This window comes from Garra rufa, chromosome 15, assembly GCF_049309525.1.
Source record: "Garra rufa chromosome 15, GarRuf1.0, whole genome shotgun sequence".
In the NCBI taxonomy this organism is placed as follows: Eukaryota; Metazoa; Chordata; class Actinopteri; order Cypriniformes; family Cyprinidae; genus Garra; species Garra rufa.
The window spans coordinates 26,849,846-26,872,139 of record NC_133375.1 but is presented as its reverse complement, the minus strand read 5'-3'; the positions used below and the strand labels follow the sequence as shown (position 1 = coordinate 26,872,139).

The 22,294-nt window shown below is 32.6% G+C and overlaps 1 protein-coding gene across 1 annotated transcript in view; it reads right to left on the bottom strand.

The window, feature by feature from the left end:
* Positions 1-22,294, bottom strand: part of nphp4 (nephronophthisis 4) — a 239,143-nt gene that overhangs the window by 85,721 nt on the left and 131,128 nt on the right. Inside the window, exons 10-11 of the mRNA XM_073819843.1 lie at positions 21,908-22,078; positions 18,243-18,372 (exon numbers count right to left, since the gene is read on the bottom strand). Of these exons, the coding sequence (XP_073675944.1) occupies positions 18,243-18,372; positions 21,908-22,078 (301 nt within the window). The remainder of the gene's footprint in view (positions 1-18,242; positions 18,373-21,907; positions 22,079-22,294) is intronic.

Genomic DNA, 22,294 nt, shown 5'->3' with positions numbered 1-22,294 from the left:
TCAAAACGAGTTATTTATACGACCCATAAAGGGTTGTGTGCGCGCACAAAACTAAAAATCTCTGAAGGGAAAGCGCTTCCTGAGATTAGCTAAGTTTTTGTGAAACTTAGAAGGGGCTATAAAACTGTCAAGTGGGGGACGCTCCACTAAATGATGGTGAAGCCCCGAAACATACAAGTATGCAGGACTAAAGATTCTTAAATACGCGTATGTTAGAGTAGTGCCTTAAAAGAAGAGAATGTTGGTTTAAAGAAGAAAAAACGATTTGGGATAATTTTGTAACCATCCAGAGACATTAAAAACTGTAAAGTTTAAGAAAAATGAGATAGTGATTCTCAGTTTTAATTATATTGAATTTTTATTCAATAGGAAATAACATAGTAATAATAGAGTATAATACAATGCTAAGAAAGCAGGTAAAAATGGAGAGTAGTAAAAAAGAAGATAAAGAAACAGTTAGCTTAAAAACTGAAGAAGAAAATCGTTCAGGAAAACAAGAGGATGAGAATAGTAATAGAGAGAGCTTAATAATGCCAGAGCCAGGATCGGCAATTAGACTGAATAAACAGGGATTAAAAATTGGCAAAATTGAATTTATAATGTATGATGGTTTAATAGAAGAAACTAGAGGAGGAATTGTGGTTATTGAAAAAGAACCCGTACAGATAAGTGCCGTTTCTAGACTGCTAGAAGAACAGGCGTAAAGAGAGATAGAAAATACACAAAAATAGTTAGGTATGCAGAGTCCAGGATCCTTTAGAATTACGACTGGATCGCCTTACTGGAATTTTGTAATGCATGCCGTAATGACAGACTGCATGGCGAAGTTGCGTACTATAAAATACTCAAAATTAAAAGATAAAACAATAATGTAGTCCTTGATTGAAATTGCAATCAGTAGAGAGGTTAAAATAATACACTTAACCTTAATAAGAATAGGACGGTTTAGACATTTTGGAATGGCAGTGATAAAGGAATGCTAACTAGAAAAAATAAGTAGGAAAGGCAATTGATAAAATAAGACTGTTAATGAACAACAAGAATAGAGAAAACTAAAACCAAATTTACAATGAGAGAAAGGGAGCAATAAAAACCCCTGAACGGCAGTTTCTGCCACAGAGAGACAGAAGGGAGCTCCAAAAAACCAGTAAGAAATAGAAATGAGTAGTAAAGAAGAAAAGACTCTTATTAGTCAACCCTAACTAAAGAAAGTAAAAGTAGTGAAATAGAGTTAGAAATATGATAAGATACAAGACTACATTAGAAAAAAAGGAGGTGGATTGCAATTAAGAAGAGTGACCAAACAAATTTAAAGTGAATGACCAGAAATAGAAATTAAAGTAACTAAGTATAAAGATCCCACTAGCAATATGAAAGGAAAAGATTTAAGAGGAAAATGAGTTAGGAAGATTGTTCCTGAAAATAATTTAACTTACAGGCAAATGCGAACAGCAAGCCAGTCACCTTATGCCACTAAGATAAGCGAGGTAAAATGAATGGTCAAAAATAGGTAAACAAATTATATGCCAAAAGGGTTTGAAATTAACAGAAAATAGTTAGAGAGATAAAAAGGTTAAACGCAGAACTAAGGCAAATAAAGAGGGAGTTGAATACTGTAAGGGGTCGGCAGGCTATAGCAAAACTAGAAATCGGAGTGTGGAAAACTCCAGCGAAGCGATTAGAATTTACAACTCCAACACAGAGTAGAGAGGAGCAAAATGATATACAGGCAAAGTTATTAGAACTTCAGTTAACGGAGGCAGTTAGAAAGCAAATAGGATCTAAAAAGGCAGGAGAAAATCATAATGCTTATACAGATCGGATTATAAAAGCGGCAGAGAATGCAAATTTAGGTTGCGGAGCTATAACTCGCGTTAGTCCATACATGTACAGGTCATGCAATTTCAGCAACAGTTATAGAGAGGGTGAGGAATTTAACCGTGACAGAGGACAAATATACGCAGTGGAAGGAAATGTTAATAAACGCGTCCAAAGATCAAGTTCCAGAGTTAAGTGTATGGTTATCGATAGAAGAAGAGATACCTATGACAGATAAAGTAAGGTTATTAAGAGATGTAGGATGAAATATTCCAGGCGGATATAAGTTAATAACAATTTTAAAATACTGTAACTAAGAAATAAATAGAAGAGAGACTAGCTAATTTGATGTGAGTTCTCACCATGTAAGAATAGTGAAAAGAAGAATCCCGAAATATGCGTAGGCAAAAACAACAAAAAGTTAATCTGTTGAAAAAGCAGAATACAAAAGTGAGTGAAGGAAAAACATATAATACTCATTTTCAAATTAGACAAAGAAAATAAATAAATAAATAAAGGTGAGAAAAATAATACAAGAATAGGAAAAAATTATATAGGAAGTAATCTTGGAAAAATCAAGTTATATTCCAGAAAATAGATGGAGAAAAATTACTCTAGAAGAAAGAAACCACGTGATTCAAAAAGCGTAAAACAGAAAAAATCAAATTTAATGTGTGTTCAAGTAGTAGATTTGTCATCTTAGACAGAACAACAACAGTTGTCTAGAAAGATAAAGTCAAATGTGGGGTATGAAACAGGAGTAATAGAAAAAAAAAAAATTAGTACCACAACGAAGGACACTTGGCCTGTTAAAGCGGAACATTTGTGACCAGAGAGTAATAGCATATGAAGAACATTTATTTGTTGATTTAGAAGGAGAGTATTTTTGGATACAGGAGCAGATGTGACCACTATAACAGAGCCAATACAATTTAAAGATAGTATTTTAATTCAAGCTTATAATAGAAATATAGAAAAGAAACAAATAGGAGATAAATTCGGCATTAAGAATTAAAAGGAATAGAAAACTTATTAGCTGCTAGAGATCTAAAAAAGATCTTGAGATTAAAAAAAAAAAAAGTAGATATCGAACACGAAGTAAATAGAATATGAAACAGAATGATAGAATCAGAAGAAGCGAAAAAATGAACTAATACAATTCTTGAGAAAAGCTCCGTATAGAAAATATAAAAATGATTGTGGAAAAATAAGTGATAAGCCTCAAAGGCAATATCCAATAAATTAAAATGGCCAAAGAAGAATTAAATCAAACAATAGAAGAGCTAGTAGAACAGGGAGTACTTAAAGAAGTTAAGTCTGCGATAAAAAATAGTCCCATACAATTAGTACCAAAACTAGACAAAACGTACTAGTTACAGATCGTAAAGCATTGAACAGAGTAATGAAACCAGATAGACGTTATGTAAGTAATGCTAGAGACACAGTTAAAAGGTTAAAAATTGAAGATTTCTAACTAAAGCTAGATTTAGCGAATGGCTTTTGGTCTATTCCATTAGCAGAAAAGAGTCAGAAAAAAAAAAAAAAAAAACTGTTTTTACTTTAAGTAATACACATTATGTATTTAAACAATTGCAACAAACTTAGTAATATGTAAACCGAAGTGAAGTTACTACACTATTCATAAGGAAATAATAAAGCAATTAGAGATTTATGGTGGTGATATATTAATCATTGATAACAATGGAAAAACTTGTAAAAACTGTAAAGAAAGTGGTGAATCGCCAAGCGGAGGCAGGATTGAAACCGAACATTAAGAAAGTAATGACAGATAAGGGTGACTTTTTAGGATTTTGGATATCAGCAGAGAATAGAGAAATTACACAAAGAATAAAAAAGTGAAGTACAAATCTAAAAACTTTAGAAAGGGTTAAAAAAGTACAACAAATGATGGGACTTATGAATTATGTAAGGGATATAGTTCTTAAGTTTAGTAAAAAGCTTAACCAATATGCTACAATGAAAGGTAGTAAATTAGGTTGGACTGAAAAAGCAGAGAAAATGCTACAAAACTTAAAAGACACAATTCTAAGTTTAGGTCAAAGAAGAAAGGATGAAATTATGAGAAGGCTTAAAAGGTAAATTTAGATTGCGATTTAACTGGTTATTATTTAATAACAAAAAATGAAAGAAGTAATTACAAATACTAATTTGTAAAAGATGTGAAAGCTGGAAAAATCCAGAGAAAAATTTTTACCTATCAAGAAGAAACTAGCAGCAATTAGTAAGAGACATGCAGAATGTTAAGATCTAGCACAAGGACAGAAGATATTAATTAACATAGATGAAGCAATAACGGGACATTTAATGAAAAATAAAAGATCCGAAAGCCCAGAATTTGAGATGACAGTGATTGGTTAGGTTCAAACTATAAAATAAAATAGAGGTAGAGAAAAATGTCAGAAAATGAAAGTAAACGTGTTTAAAGGAATAACAGTGTACACAGATAGGTCAAAAACCCTCGTGGGCGCTAATATAGCTCATTGGACATTTATCATACAAGTAAAGAAAGGAGAAGAGTTAAGAGACGAGAGCTGTGTGCTCGGAATAACTCAAATTGCAGAGGTAATAGCTTTATTAAAAGCTTGTGTAAGATTAAAATAAGCTAATAAAAGCTTAGGTTATACTTATAAAAGATAGCAAATATGTTAAAACAAGAATAAATGAGAACGTAGACATATAGGGAAAATTTAGTGGAAAACCTGTTGAACATAGTGAACTAGAAGGAAATTTATGATCTAATAAGAGAGTTAGATCCGATAGTTATTCATCAAACTATACATTCCTCAGATGACACAGAAGTAGCTCAAGGAAACCGAGAGGTAGACAAGTTAGCAAAATTAAGAAGAATAATTGTAGTCAGAGAAAACAAGAATAACACTGTTTAGAAAATATATATACATGAAAAATACATGAAAAATCCCAGTATAAACCTAAATAGGCAAAGTTTTATCTGACAATTATATAACTATTGCGAATTAGAAGAAAAATATAGACAAATAGGACTAACATGTAAAAATTGTATGCAAAAAAGATACAATGAAGCTATAAGAAATGACTATGGTAAAATTACACCAGAAAGAGTTAGTCAAGAATGGTCATTAGATATAGCTGGACCTTTAAATCCTAAATCAAGGTCAGGAAATAAATTCATGCTGATAGCAGTAGATGAATTTTCAAGTCGGATTTGGGCAAAATCCTTAAAAGAGGCATCTGCAAATGTGATTATAAGAGCATTAGAAGAATAGACAACTAGTTGGTTTAGACCTCAACCGTGTAAATGTAATTACGCTACTTAGTTCATTCAAAGGGAGTAAGAAGATTGACTTTCAGAGAAACATATAGTTGTATATAAAGCTTTATGCTGTACTCCTGAATTAAATGAAATGGCAGTATGCAAGTGAAGTATATAATTATACTTATTATAGATCAAATCAAAATTATGTGAGATAGAATGAATATATGGACGAAGCCTTGTATTACAGTGACTTAGAAAATCAAAGAAAGAAAAACAATAAAATGTCAAGTTAGAGATAATGTCTAATAATAATAATAAAGTTAGACAATAAGAAGTCAGCTTATCCTTTTTAGAAGTTTAACACTAAAAATGGATAAGATAGTGAAAGAGTAGGATAGCAATCAAACAATAGAGCCATCTGAAAATGGATTTTGGAGTAAAAGAAATTTAATTTTAACTAAGTAAGTTCTTGGAAAAGAAATCCAAGAGAAAGAAAAATAACCCTGTTTCTAGAGTGCAATGTAAATGCAGTGAAATGCATAAAAAGAAACAGAGCAGCTTTACTCTAGTGTACAAATGTGAAAGACAGAAATTAGTAAGTTAAGGAAGCAATAATAATATGTCTCTGGATGGACCAAAGTGAAGAGAAACTATGTTTAGTGAAAAATGAAGAATATAATTCAACACTAAACTAGAGTCTGAGTAAATGGCAGAGCAAGAAAAAGAGGCAATGAGTGAACAACGAATATTTACCGGCAGTGGTCTGGTCGTCTGGCACCGTAAGTATACAATTCATCAATTAAATAATGAATTGGAAATAACCCCCAAAGAAGGGGAACAAATAATAGAATGTTTTGAGTGTTGATCAGACTTTTAGAAGGGGAAGAAAGCCCAGTCAATAGAGAAAAGTCTTCTAACACACAAAACAACTTCAGAGTTGAAGCTTCAGATCCAGAAGCAAGTGCTGGAATGTGAGGAAACGAATGATTAACGACTAAGGGAGATTCCAGAGCACTCCATTTTCTGTTGTATGATACAAGATAACGGGAACTGAAACAAAATGGACGAGCAGAGGGAAATATAGCAGAATAGTGTGAAAATGGAAAAAGGTCTGCTTAAGAAAACCAAACTTTGTAGTAACAATAATAACTATAGCTATACTTATAGTATTTTGGAATTTGGCAAAAAGCAGAACAAATTTGACTGTAATGGATCAAGATACAGGGATAAGGTACCACTTACCCAGACTATGAAATTGACAACCTTAGTGATAAACAAAGAAATTCAGTTGAAAAGTCAGAAAAAGAAGGGGTTAACATAGAACATCATAAAATGTTACCCTTAGATGAATAACAGCAAGAAAAGATAAATGAAAAACATTAGAGTGTAAAGAGCTGTTTACAAACGAAATATATACATTATATGAAAGTTTGCAAAAGTTAAGAAATCCATGTCCCGGTCTAGGAGGGTATGGACAATCTATTAGGGAAGTTGAAATAGCTCTAGGACAAGTTAAGCATTTTAAAAGAGAAAAGAACCTTTTATCAAATCAGTATTATAACAGATAAATACTGGTAAGAGTGCCCTGACAATAGTTTTAATAAATGAACCAAGACTAGATATTGATTGGAAATTACATGGGATGTAGCATTTTAAAGTACTAGAAATATTAAATAAGAAATTAAAAAACCAAGCTTGCACGGTCAGAGAGATAGATTAGATCAGCTGTATATGGGCAGAGCAGTGAAGAGGTGATGAGAGTTATAGTCACAGAGCAGGAATAAGGGCAAAAGTCAAAGGCAGTTATTGGATAATATTCTCAGATGGAGATGGAGTTAAAAGTCAATGAGTAAAAATTTAAACAATGTTAAGGCAACCACTGTTGTGGAGAAATCTGATAACGGAGAATAACACGATGACTGATCAGATGATAATACAGTTTAGGCTGTTTGATTTGCTGCCAGAAGTAGCAATGAGTGAGTATGGAAAGATAATTCCAATTAAAATTAAGGATCCAATAAAATGATCCACAGTAGGAAATTATCGAGCTAGAGTACAGTATGATAACAAGAAGTTAGGGAAGGAATATCCAATACCTATAGTTTGAATAAGAGATAAGAACGATAAACAAATAAATACATGGGTAATTCCTGAAGAGATTCCAGAATCCTATAGGAAAGAAGATGAGCCAAATATGGCTTCTAAATTGATAAGAAGTTTCAGAGGTGATTTGGACATAACAAAGGATTAGTTCATCTGAAACTCTTTTGGATGGTGAGATATTGTTATGATATAAAAGAAACTGGAATTGTGTGATGGGCAAACAAAAGATAGTAACAGAAATAATATGAATCAGGGAATTAGTAGGTTGCTATCCAAGACCATTAACACTGATAAGGCGATATATGCAAATGCTAGCCCACATTTCATATATTTCATAGTGGCTAAAAAAACATTATTTTAAAGAAAGTAGTAACCCAGAGAAAACTAAAGGTACAGAAGGGGAATTGAAGAGAGTAAGGTCTCTAAAAATAAAAAATACAAATACGAAGAAAAAGGAACTTTTTTATTTCTGAGGAATGTCAAAAAGTACCTTTAGAAATTTGAAGTGGATCATGAGTAATTTTCATGTGATATTAATCACAATAATTGGACTGTTGGTTTTAATAATTTTGGAGAAAACTGATAAGAATGATTTGTTTCAGAATCTGAAGGATAATGAAAAAGTGTAAAAAGGGTGTAAAATAACCCCGACACTAATTTACATTCAACTATCCATGCACCTGATAAAGTGGGTGTTGTCAAACCTAGATCCTATAAGACCTCATACGTCTAGTAACATAAAGGCAGAACACTTCAAGACTTAAGGACACACCAAGACTTAATTTGCCAACACGAAGAGAATATATGGCACATAGCAGAATGATGACTGCAGAGTCTGTCTTTGAACGATTTGATCATTTCGACCAAATGGTAATTATATATTTATTCTGTCTAAGAAAGAATAATGCTGTTCATTAGCAACAACTGAACATTGTAACTAAGAATAAAAGAATAAGTAAAGTATGTATAGCGATACTTTGAATTGTAATATATTTTATAGGAGTTTAAAAAAAAAAAAACCCGCAAGGTCAACTGTTGTAACGAAATCCGAACTACTGTATTGCTGTTAGAGAAGATGAATGCATGTGTTATCATCAGATGTTATTTATTCAGAAAACTAGATTTGTTATGGGAGATCTGTGTAACAATTGCTTTAATAGATGTAAAGTGATTGCCTGGTTTAATGATGATGATGGAACAATGGAAAACTGTGTAAGATCACACGAGTTGATCACATTCCTGAGTACAGATGTATTTAAACAATGCAAGAGTAAACTGAAGTTGCTCCACCCAGAGGCCAGATACTGGTACAATGACTTAAGTGCTCACAAAAGTTGGCTAAATGATGACTTGCTTTTAGCGCATGAGTTGCATGGCAAGTACACTAATGATGTTAACAGTGTTGATGAAGTGTTTATTTCATAGATGAAAACATTGAGGGAGTTGCTGGAGATGAAAGAACAGCCACCCTAGACACAAACGTCTCGACAGAGCTTCAAAATGACGTAGACGGCCACTGGGACGGTATTTGTACCTAGATCCAGAATTCCATTGGTTGACATTTGTAGAACATGTCTGATTAATGGAAGGAGCCGCACGTTTATTTGTGAAGACTCTAAGGGACAATTGATTGGAGTATGTTATCATGAAATTACTGATGGGAAATTGATGAGACAAAAATTTGGGCAATATTTGACAATTATAAAACAAAACATCAAAATTTGGCCAACTGGTGATATTGTGAGTGGAAAAATTATAGAATGTAAAATTATATGGCCTAAGAACAAATGACCCTGGGTGGATCGATATATGACCTTATTCCAAATGAACGTTGTTACGGAGTCAAGACAAGTGTATACTAGACTAAGCAAATGTGTCAAGAATAAGAAATGTTACATGCCATACATGGGTTTCAAGATGCAGAACAAACTTGCAAGACTGGGGTGTTAATGAAATATGCAATTTTCCTGTTGCAAGTATGTCCTTTTCTTCTATATAACACTTGTACTGTGTTAGCTTTATTAAGAAAGACACCACACATTTGTATTGTATACGTTTTATTGAGAGTTGTTTATTAAGAAAGACACCACACATTTGTATTGTATACGTTTTATTGAGAGTTGTTTATTAAGAAAGACACCACACATTTGTATTGTATACGTTTTATTGAAAGTAGTTTATTAAGAAAGACACCACACACTTGTATTGTATACGTTTTATTGAAAGTAGTTTATTAAGTAAAACACCATACTTGTTGTTTTAAAGCATTTATTAAGAAAAGGTTTATAACATGTACTAGCAAGAACATAGATAGGAAACAAACATGTATTAGAAAGAGCTTTGCTAAAAAGAATGACCAAGAGGAATTCAAATGTTACCGTCGAGTGTTCTGTAGTAGACAGGCGTAGAGTGAAGCAATGGAGAAGAATCCGGAGAAGAAAGAATGCGAAGATGCAGAGAGGTTATATAGGTACTTTCTTAGGGGATTTCCAAAAAGGACATTGGAATACACCTGCTGGGTATAAAAGGCTGAAGTACGAAGAGGACATCAGATGCTGGTTCTGCAACAGCTTCTCCGGTGCCAGACGACCTGACATGACGACCTGCCATTGAAGCCTTCGAACGACTAAGATAGCAATTTATTTTCTTTTTTATTTCTTTATTTTATATAGTAGTATTTGTATGTAAAATATATAACCTATAGACAATAAAATTATACTTTATTATAACCAAGAAGCCTGCCTGCCAAAAGACTCTGATTGATAGACTTGAACTGAACAGACCACGGAGGAGTCTTCTGAAGCCTATGGTGTGAGTATGAAAATTACTTATACGATAGGGCAGATTCGACTATCTTTACCTAACCTGAGAATAAACAAAATAAGGTAGAAGGTGTAGGAAATTGAGCACCGCAAAACAATATTTACAATTTATAAAAATGATTTTCTATTTTAATATATATTTTTCATTTAATTGATTCTAGTGATTGCTAAGCTGCATTTTCAACATCATTACTCCAGTCTTCAGTGTCACATGATCCTTCAGAAATCATTCTAATATGCTGATTTGCAGCTTAAGAAACATGTCTTATTATTAATTTTAATGTTTTAATAATATTTAATGTACTGCTTAATATTTTGAGAAAACCGTGATACATTTTTCTAAGATTTATATATTTATTTGTTTGATTTCCGAATAAAAAGTTTAAAACAACAGCATTTATTTGAAAGGAAAAACTTTTGTAGCTTTATAAATGTCTCTACTGTCACTTTTGGTCAACTGAATGCATCTTTGCTGGAAAAAAAAAAGTATTAGTTAAAGAAATATATACACTGCCATTCAAAAGTTTGGGATCAGTATGATATTTTTAAAGAAGTCTTTTCTGCTCATTAAGGCTGTGTTTATTTCACTGAAAAATAGTGGGTTTCTATTTTAAAATACTTTAAAATAGAATTTATTCCTGTGATGCAAAGTTGAATTTTCAGCATCATTACATAGAAATAATTCTCATATGCTGATTTATTATTAATGTTGGAAACAGTTGTGCTATTTAATGTTTTTTTGGAACCAGTGATATTTTTTTAAAGAATTCTTAAGTGATTAAAATGCTAAAACGAACAGCATTTTTTGAAAAATAGAAATCATTTGTAACAATATACATTACTGTTCAAAGTTTGGGGTCAGTCATTTTTTTCTTTCTTTCTTTGTTTGAAAGAAATTACTACTTTTATTGAGCAAGGATGTGTTGAATTGATAAAAAGTGACAGTAAAGACTTGTTGTTAGAAAATATTTCTGTTTTGAGTAAATGCTGTTCTTTTTAACTTTCTATTCATCAAAGAATCCTGAAAAAAGGTCACAGGTTCTAAAAACAGTAAAGCAGCTCAACTGTTTTCAACATTGATAATAAAAAAACATATTAAATGATTTCTGGAAGATCGCATGACACTGAAGACTGCAGTAATGATGCTGAAAATTCAGCTTTGCATCACAGAAATAAATTAAGTATATAAAAAAAATGCTATTTTAAATTAAAATCATAATATTACTTTTTTTTCTATATTTTTATAAAATACATGGAACTTTGATGAGCATAAGAAACTTCTTTAAAAAAAAAAAAAAAATTAAAAGTCTTACTTACAAATTTTAAACAGGAGTGTATCCAAATAAAATCCATAATGCCGAAACACTACTATGGATACTTAAGCTAGCTATTAAATGCTTAAATATTCTGAAATTAACTTCATGCACTCTCCAAATGACACTAAAATAACATCCTCTACACATGATTGCACATCAGGCACAGTTGCTGTACTGGAACTGTCACGGAGGACATCCAGAGATGTGTCAGCGTGCGTGGTGGCTCGGTTTCCTTGCTGAGTGAAGGTGACCACACTGTTGGGTGACAACATGTCTCTCAGTAATGCCTCCGTCTGATGCTCAATCTGTTTCTGCTGCATGTGTGAACTCATCACCCCATCCAACACACTTCCTCTCTCTATCTCACATACTTTCTGACAGTCTTACACCCTCCCTCTCATTTACACTTCCTCTCCTTTCTTCGCGCCCTTTTATTCCCGCATGTGTAACTTTCACTCTCACCTTTTTAATCAAAATTGGGAGTTTTTGGGAGAAACTCCAAAATGCAATACAGTTCTTCTCATTAATCCTGATATGACAGAACAATAGAGGGAAAGACAAAAGATGACCAATTATCTCAGATCTCGCTCTCTTTCTGACAGCTAACTATACTCAGAAATCAAAATCAGATGCTGCATTAAAAAAAATAATACATTTAAAAATACACACATATTTACAGTTTGATCGGCAGCATCAGCTACTTCGAAACATTTAGACAAAGAAAGGAGATCTCCACAGACAGAGCCAATCAACTCTTGATTGACTTCCTGCATAATGCGGACGGACAGGCTGCCACGTTGGCGGTGATTCACACGGGCTAATCGAACTGCTGACATGTGCACTACGAAAACCACCCTCATAAATACACATGGGTGTTCTCACGACTACGGATCCATTAGAAATCATGCATTTGGAACTACTGTGCACAACTGGCTAAAGGGCAGAATCACAGGCAATCTTTCTGCGTTTGATCAGCATTCATCGGTAGTAGACAGAATAACCAACATCAAAGAGAGGAATGAACACATTCTGATCATCAAAACAATGCACATTTATGCTGTCAAGTAATGGGAGAAGTTAAATAGGTAGTTCATTAAATATTAATGTTTGTTTTTAAGCATATTAATGGGTCATGACATGGATTTTTTTAAATTATTTTAAAATGTTCCTTAAGGTTTACTTACATTGTTAATACATTTTTTGCACACACAAAAAAAAAAAAAAAAAAAAATATGTGGAAAAATGAAATATTTTCATCCCTCATTCTGACGCTCTGTCTAAAATAACCTGTTTTAAAGGGCGGGTCCTATAAGGCTTGTTAGGAATCTGCCACTGTTATGATTGGCTAACATCATGGCGTAGGAAACCGTATTAATGAGTGTTTTAAAAACAGGATCAAAAAAACCCCGTTCATTTCCAGACTAAGCATTATGAAACCATTTACTTACAGTTTGTGGTGCGGCTGCAGTCAGATCTGCTTTATCTTTCAACAAACGTTTCTTTATGAACATTCATGACACTGTGACTCATTAGAAAGCAACATGCTCCGAAGTCCAAACAATCCTACTATTCGTCAATGCCCTGCTCTGTAGGTGGTGTTTGTGCCAATGTTTGTGCCCGGGTGACGTCACCTTGCTACAATGCGATTTTTGTGGCACGATAAAAAAAAAAATCTAAGATTACAAGATTTAAGTGTTAATATTTTGAGAATAAAGTCAAAATATTATGAGAACAAAGTTAAAATGTTTTGAAAACAAAGTCGGAATTACGAGAATAAAGTCAAAATAAAGCTGAAATTACAAGAATAAAGTCTAAATATTTCGAAAATAAAGTTGAAATTATGAGAATAAAGTCGAAATATTTTGAGAATATTGTTTAAATATTTCGAAAAATAAAGTTGAAATTACAAGAATAAAGTCTAAATGTTTCAAGAATAAAGTCTAAATGTTTTAAGAATAAAGTTGAAATGTTGAAATAAAGTCAAAATATTACGAACAAAGTTAAAATGTTTTGAAAACAAAGTCGGAATTACGAGAATAAAGTCGAAATAAAACTGAAATTACAAGAATAAAGTCTAAATGTTTTGAAAATAAAGTTGAAATTAAGAGAATAAAGTCGAAATATTTTGAGAATATTGTTTAAATATTTCGAAAAATAAAGTTGAAATTACAAGAATAAAGTCTAAATGTTTCAAGAATAAAGTCTAAATGTTTTAAGAATAAAGTTGAAATGTTGAAATAAAGTCAAAATATTACGAACAAAGTTAAAATGTTTTGAAAACAAAGTCGGAATTACGAGAATAAAGTCGAAATAAAACTGAAATTACAAGAATAAAGTCTAAATGTTTTGAAAATAAAGTTGAAATTAAGAGAATAAAGTCGAAATATTTTGAGAATATTGTTTAAATATTTCGAAAATAAAGTTGAAATTACAAGAATAAAGTCTAAATGTTTCAAGAATAAAGTCTAAATGTTTTAAGAATAAAGTTGAAATGTTGAAATAAAGTCAAAATATTATGAGAATAAAGTTTAAATATCTCTAAAATAAAGTCGAAATTCCGAGAATAAAATCTAAATATTTTGAGAATAAAGTCATAGTTATGAGAATAAAATTGAAATATTTTTCCGAGAATAAAATGGAAACATTTTGAAAACAAAGTCGAAATTACAAGAATAAAGTCGAAATATTTCGAGAATGAAGTCACAATGTTGAAATAAAGTTGAAATTACAAGAATAAAGTCGAAATGTTTCGAGAATAAAGTTGAAATTATGAGAATAAAGTCGAAATATTTCGAGAACAAAGTTGAAATATTTTGAAAATAAAGTGGAAATTACGAGAATAAAGTCAAAATATTTAGAAAATAAAGTCGAAATTAGAAGAATAAAATCGAAATGTTTTGAGAATAAAGTCTAAATGTTTTAAGAATAAAGTTGAAATGTTGAAATAAAGTCAAAATATTAAGAGAATAAAGTTGAAATATTTCGAAAATAAAGTGGAAAATACGAGAATAAAATCTAAATGTTTCAAGAATAAAGTCAAAATATTTAAAAAATAAAGTCGAAATTACGAGAATAAAATCTTAATATTTTGAGAATAAAGTCAAAGTTATGAGAATAAAATTTAAATATTTTTCAAAAATAAAATCTAAATATTTCGAGAATAAAGTCGAAATTACGAGAATAAAGTTGAAATATTTTGAAAACAAAGTCAAAATTACAAGAATAAAGTCAAAATATTTCAAAAATAAAGTCGAAATTACGAAAATAAAGTGTAAATGTTTTGAGAATAAAGACGAAATATTAGAAGAAAAAAGTCTAAATATTTTGAAAATAAAGTTGAATTTACAAGAATAAAGTCTAAATGTTTCGAGAATAAAGTCAAAATATTTTCAAAAATAAAGTAAAAATTACAATAATAAAATCAAAATGTTTGAATAAAATTAAAATGTTTTGAGAATAAAGTCGAAATGTTGAAATAAAGTTGAAATATTACAAGAATAAAGTTTAAATATTTCAAAAATAAAGTCGAAATTATGAGAATAAAGTCTAAATGTTTTGAGAATAAAGTAAAAAAAAATTGAAAATAAAGTTGAAATTACGAGAATAAAGTCTAAATATTTTGAGAATAAAGTCACAATTACATTAGTATATTAGCCTTTTGCGCATAAAAATGGTCCAGACTGGAAGCTTTCAAAATCTGCCAGTTTTATAGCGAAAAGCAAACAATATGTCTTACAATGTGTTTTTCACACACAGTGGTCTGACAGATCGATGTATTCGTTTCAGTTTAAGCGGCATGCAAGTCAGTCATCACAATAATGAGACATTTGTTTCATTAATATAGGCTATACTGTTTGGCTATAATATAAACTTAAAATAAAAAGGAAAAACACATTTATAATTTGTATTTCATGATTAAATTGACAGAATTCAGTTATATTAAAAGCAACAAAGCACAAAATTATTATGATTACTGGTTGGCTAGCACTGCATATAATGAACAGATATTAAATATTATGTCCAATAATTTACTGTATTATCTTGTGAATAAAACAGCTTGTGAATAGTCACTTAACGTTATATACCGTACAAAAGACAACAATATAACATAGTATGTTATACATAACAAGCCCACTTAAACCTTTAGAACGTTTTATTGCTGTTTTTAATTAAATGCATATAATAACTGAAAGGTTGGACACCATAGACATTTTTGAGTAGGTGGTGGAATTTTCACATAGAAAACAGTATAATTTAATGAACTGATTCACAGGAATACAGCAATCTGTCATGCCACATTAAAAAGCTTGAAAATCACATTATTGTACGGCACATTGTTTGTATTTCACTATAAAACTAATTTTAACAGCTTTGTTTTATATTACAAATAACAAATGCAACTGAAGACATTTAATATTATTTATTTTTTAACGTGGCACTAAAACGCTGTCATACCTTGCACCTCAGATACAAATGAGCCGTTTTTGGATCTTGATTAAATAAATGCTATGTTTATAATGAGAAGGAAATTTTATGCTATGAAACTTGCAGGATTTTTTAATAGTACAAAGACTTCTTATATGCCAAAAGATCAAGGCAAGTTTGATTTCTCATGTCATGACCCCTTTAAATCCAAGCATGTAACTATGAATAAGCCACCTGAATAGTATCAAAACACTGCATTCTGACCAACCCATGACAGCAACTGTGGCTCAACCAAGCTGTAGGTTATCTCTCAATATTTAAAAAGAAATCTCAGACATAAGTAGCGATAGAAAGATGGTATGGTGTTTTTGGAGATTCATGCATGTTGGGAGTCCATGCCTTAGAAAATAGAGCGAGAGAGAAATTATAGACTTGGCTGAGTGCCTGGCCCTCAGGCCAGAAGCTTCATCCCTCTTTGCCCAAGAAGGTAGAGCTCAAGTGAGGAGGAGTTAAAAGAAGCAAGAGTGAAAGAAGAAGACAGCCAGCATATGCTATTGTCTTCTTTCATTCTGCCCCTGACTATATGACTTGGCAAAAACTGAGACATTTAAATTGACCGGAGCACATTTCTCCTGCACAGCACTACTACAGAAGTAGTGCTGGTGGGTCAGACCCCCAACTTCCAAACATCCCACCCACCAGGAGCTGATGTCTATCTGAAACTGTGTAATGTGAGATATGCAAAAACTCCCTTTTAATTGGAAGGCAGAGATTGTGAAGGAGAAGTCATTAGTAGTAATTCATTTTGTAATTATTTCCCCCCAACATATTAGGGGGTGATTCATTTGGGCATGACAATTCTATTCTCAAACTACTCCGGATCAAATCCACAACAATTCATAACAAAAATGTCAAATTAATGAGTAATAATTCTGGGTATGAGAAAACAGTACATAATACTTGACTTTAACAGCCAAGGACAAAACGACTCAATAAGATGTCTTCAACTATGTTTAAATATATTTATAAATAAATTTGAAAGATTTTCTATCTGTTTTCTATTTTAATATATAGTTGAGGTCAAAAGTTTACATACACATTGCAGAAATCTGCAAAATGTTAATTATTTTTACCAAAATAAGAGGGATCATACAAAATGCATGTTATTTTTATTTAGTACTGACCTGAATAAGATATTTTACATAAAAAATATTTACATTTACAAGATAAAATAATACTTGAATAGTTATAAAAATTACCCTGTTCAAAAGTTTACATGCACTTGATTCTTAATACTGTGTTGTTACCTAAATGATGCACAGCTGTGGTTTTTTTGTTTAGTGATAGTTGTTCATGAGCCCTTTTTTTGTCCTGAACAGTTAAACTGCCCGCTGTTCTTCAGAAAAATCCTTCAGGTCCTACAAATTCTTTGGCCTTCCAGCATTTTTGTGTATTTGAACCCTTTCCAACAATGACTGTATGATTCTGAGATCCATCTTTTCACACAGAGGACAACTGAGAGACTCATATACAACTATTACAGAAGGTTGAAACGCTCACTAATGCTCCAAAAGGAAAAATAATGCATTAAGATTAGGGGGTGAAAGCTTTTGAACAGAATGAAGATGCAGATTTTTCTCATTTTGCCTAAATGTTATATATAGTTTTCATTTAGTACTGCCTTTTTAGAAGCTACAAAAGATACTTACATGTTTCCAGAAGACAAAATAAGTTCAATTTACTATGATCTTCAAATTCAGAAGTTTCAAATTAAAAAAGAGTGTCAGAATTTTCAAATTGGAGTTTTTACCCCCTGGCTCTCAATGCATAATTTTTCGTCCTGGAGCATCAGTGAGCATTAAAACCTTCTGTTATAGTTGCATATGAGTCCCTCAGTTGTCCTCAATGTGAAAGGATCTTAATATCATACAGTCATTGTTGGAATGGGTTCAAATACACAAAAATGCTGAAAATACAAAGAATTTGTGGGACCTGAAGGATTTTCTGAAGAACAGCGGGCTGTTTGGTTTAGTTTAGCTTAGGCTAAACGTTTTATTCCGGAAGTGACCGATCATCATAAGATGGACAGGTATGATACTCCAATGCACTAAGTGCACAATGATTATGTTAAGCAAAGTTTATCTCCCAGGTGCTTTGTCTCTAAGCACATGTACAAATAGTCTACAATGTACATTTCTCGTCAGACTTTGATGACTGCAGCCCACACCGCACTTCTTAGAGTTTCCTATACAACAGTCAGTAAAAAAGATTAAGCATATTCTTGTAAACGACTTTAAGATCCTGTATTTCAACAACTAATGCAAGACAATTGGCTGGAAAAGCAGCAGCACTGAAGACAGACCTTACTGTGAGTGGTGTTTAATTTCTGTCGACTCTTTGATTATCTCTCTGGATGGAGTATCACAGCCTTGTAAATCCGTACAAGGCGCAAATGAAAGGTCTCACATCCAAGGAGAAAAACAACAATAAACCCTGACTCACCTTGGGATGCTGAAAGGAACTTCTTAGGTGGCGACGTTTCCCGGTGGCTCACTTTCAACGGCGTGCTGCACGAAGCTCCTTCCACACTAGATGAAAACTTGAACTTGATGACACATTTCCCCGAAATTGTCTGTGAGAAAATTGCAAAACTTTCTTTCAAGGGACTGTATTCATGAATGTTTACCAGATGTTGAGTACTTCACTGTTATTTCCCTCAACTGCTCAACCTAGTTTTGTCTACTTTTAACATTTCAATGTTTTCATCCCTAATTAAAGTCAAAGCGTGTCATTTTTCGCTATTTAAATACTTCTGTACCAACTAAAAATAAGCCATCTAAAAATTTTATTTCCTAAAAAGTTTCACAACATTGCTCCCGACCACCCCATCATAGCAAAACTGAACTAGAAATCACACAATTTCACTTTAAACAATCCCTGTGCTACTACATGACATAAACAAAACTTTCAGCTCATCGTAGTTGGTCTTCATACTTCCACACAAACCCAAACAAGCAGGTGTTGCGACCTCTAGAGTGTGAAATCCTCACACATTCAATCTAAACTTATTCATCGGCACTGATGAAGCATTTAGTGTAACTACGGCCTGGGAAAGTTGCCATGGTGAAAGAGCCACAGGAACTGCAGCCCACAATTTCCTAATCATGTTAATCGACTTTAATATGACATCAGTACAATAGAGGAGATGGATAACAGGCTAATGAAAGAGTAATGACAGTTCTAACGGTTAGTCTCGCTGAGGACAACTTGGACACTTTGTTGAGCTGTTCCTGTTAAACTGGCCCACGACTAGGAAATGTTCAAGACTGAGGGGAGACTTTGTACAAACAGGATGCCAGGGTTATTGTCAGTTAATGAAGAACATCATGTAATAATGTTGTTCAGAACTGATTAGATCAATGACGTGAGTGGTGAAATGAGCCGCACATTAAAATCTAGTTGTCGGGGTCTAGTGGGTCTCAGCTGTCGCAACTTTTTTGACGTAATGCGCCATGTACAATAACAACTAAGAGTTTTAAATGCCATGTGAAATAGAGAATAAATTACCTTGCGTTTCAGAATGAATCAAAAGGATGTGCAAACATTACAAAGCACATGTACAAATGTCGAATTCATCATGCATTTATTATCATCTTGTATTGCATATGCTGAGGTCTTCTTTTGGCATCATTTGAAATGAATAATCAGTTCTGGATTAATGCTTTATTTGAAATGTAAAGCACACAATAACTTTTCAACATGGTTTTCTTTTTCATAATAGCTAAATATATTGGATTTTTTCTTATTGTTCACAATGTCGGTTCTCTATTAAAAGCTTTATTTTGAGAGCAAAATGCGTCAAGAAAGGCCAAACAAATTGCACCTTTCAACTCAATCACACAGCATTTTCCGCTTGGCACGTTTCGTCACACTTTACAGTGTTTGGCTTCTTATTCAGCTCATAACCGAATAAAACAAACAATCTGCATGACGCTGAAGGATTACTGCAAGAGGAAGTTTGGCATGTGACTTCAACAGATGTACAATAAAAAAACTTAAAAATGAATATATACACTACTGTTTAAATGCTTGGGGTCAGTAAGAGTTAAAGGAGAAGTTCACTTCCAGAACAAAAAAGTTTGAACTTCCAAAATGCAGTTTAAATGCAGCTTTAAAGGGCTCTAAACAATCCCAGCTAAGAAAGGGTCTTATCTAGTGAAACGATTGGTTATTTTCTAAAAATAAAATTGACCATTTATATACTTTTTAACAAATGCTCGTCTTGTCTAGCTCTGCGTGAACTCTGTGTATTTCGGTTCAAGACAGTCAAGACACTATCTCATTTTCTCCTCCAACTTCAAAATCATCCTACATCGCTGCAGTACCAACCCAGTGTTTACAAAATGAACGTGCAAAGAAGATGCAATGCCCTTTACAAAAAATGGTAAAACAACGATGTAGGAGTTTGAAGTTTGAGAAGAAAATGAGAATTTTTCGACCTACCCTAACTGTCATGAACCGGAATACACAGAGTTCACGCAGAGCTAGACAAGATGAGCATTTGAGGTTAAAAAGTATATAATTTTTTTTTTTAAGAAAATAACTAATCTTTTCACTAGATAAGACCCTTCTTCCTCGGCGGGGAACATTTAGAGCCCTTTGAAGCTGCATTTAAACTGCATTTTGGAAGTTCAAACTCGAGGGCACCATAGAAGTCCACTATATGGAGAGAAATCCTGAAATGTTTTCCTCAAAAAACATAACTTCTTTATGACTGAAGAAAGAAAGACATGAACATATTGGATGACAAGGGAGTAAGTAAATTATCTGTGCAGTTTTGTTCTGGAAGTGAACTTCTCCTTAAAAAAAAAAGAAAAAAGGAAATTAATAATTTTATTCAGCAACAATGCATTGATTTGATCAAATAAACAATTTATATTCATAATATCACAACACTTTTCAGTTTTAAATAAATGCTGTCTTTTGAACTTTCTATTTAGCAAAGAATTCTGAAATAAGTATCACAGTTTCCACAAAAATGCAAATTCTGTCATTAATTACTCATCCTCATGTCGTTCCAAACACATAGAAAAACAGGGGTGTAAAATTGTACCTTTTGAGGTTCAACAGCTTGTCGCTGGAGCAGTACCCTTAAAAGGACATCTTTGTACTTTTTTACCTCTATAGGGTACATATTAGTACCTTAGAATAGTAATATACATACCCTTTAGGTACTAATATGTACCTATTAGGGGTATAAAAAAAAAAAAAAAAAAAAAAACCCGGTACAAATATGTCGTTTTAAGGGTACTGCTCCAGCGACAAGCTGTTGAACCTGTAAGACCTTCATTCATCTTCGGAACACAAATTTAGATACTTTTGATAAAATCCAAGAGCTTTCTGATCTTCCATAGACAGCACAAAAAGTATTCTCGTAACAACATAACATTACAGTTAAACCACTGATGTCACATGGACTATTTAACAATGTCCTTACTACATTTCTAGGCCTTGAATGAGTAGACTGCTGTTGATGCAAGGTCAGAAAGCTCAGATTTAATTAAAAATATGTTAATTTGTGTTTTTAAGATGAACGAAGGTCTTACAGGTTTGGAACGACATGAGGGTGAGTAATTAATGAAAGCATTTTAATTTTTGGGTGAACTCTCTCTTTAAAATAGAGTAGCAATTATTTTAAATTGTAATAATATTTGTAATAAATAAATTAATTAATACCAAACGACTGACCCCAAACTTTATGCTACAATAAATGTTTGTTCTACAACAAATATAAATAAACAACTAAAAATATGTCTTGTGAAAAAAATAAAATAAAAATAATAATAATAAAATAAGTCTTAAACTGCCGACCTCCTATAAGACGTGCATCAGTTTCCACACATGTGATCCTTATGAGTGATATAACCCACCTGTTCTTATTTTGTCTTCCTTCTTAATCAGTGCCATTTATGCCACAATAGAGTCAGATTTCTTTTAGCACTATGCTCTTAATGTATAATTACATAATTAGACTTCCACCATTAATTTAATTGCAACCTTCTGATTAGAGGCATTGCATAAGGACTCTAAAACAGCCTGCATGGAAGTGGCGCATTGTGAGATATTACTATTATTCCAGTGTGTGTTTGTATGTGTTCAATCATTACCTGCTGTGTGCTTGCAGAGTAGACCATGACACCCCAAGGGTTGGGGAGAGCACCGCCCTGCAAGTTGAGGCACACATTCTCTCCGGGGCCCTCAGGAGCCGAAAACAGACTCCAAGCACACCAACGCACACACTGCATAAAAGCTGCTCTGGGCACAGCTGTGGATGTCATCTAGCCAAATAGAGAGAGAAAGAGAGAAAGAGAGAAAGAGAGAGAGAGAGAGAGAGAGAGAGAGAGAGAGAGAGAGAGAGAGAGAGAGAAGAGAAAGAGAGAGAGAGAGAGAGAGAGAGAAAGAGAAAGAGAGAGAGAGAGAGAGAGAGAGAGAGAGAGAGAAAAAGAAACAGAAAAAGAGACATTTTGCTCTCAGTTCGGACCCAAAAAGCATCA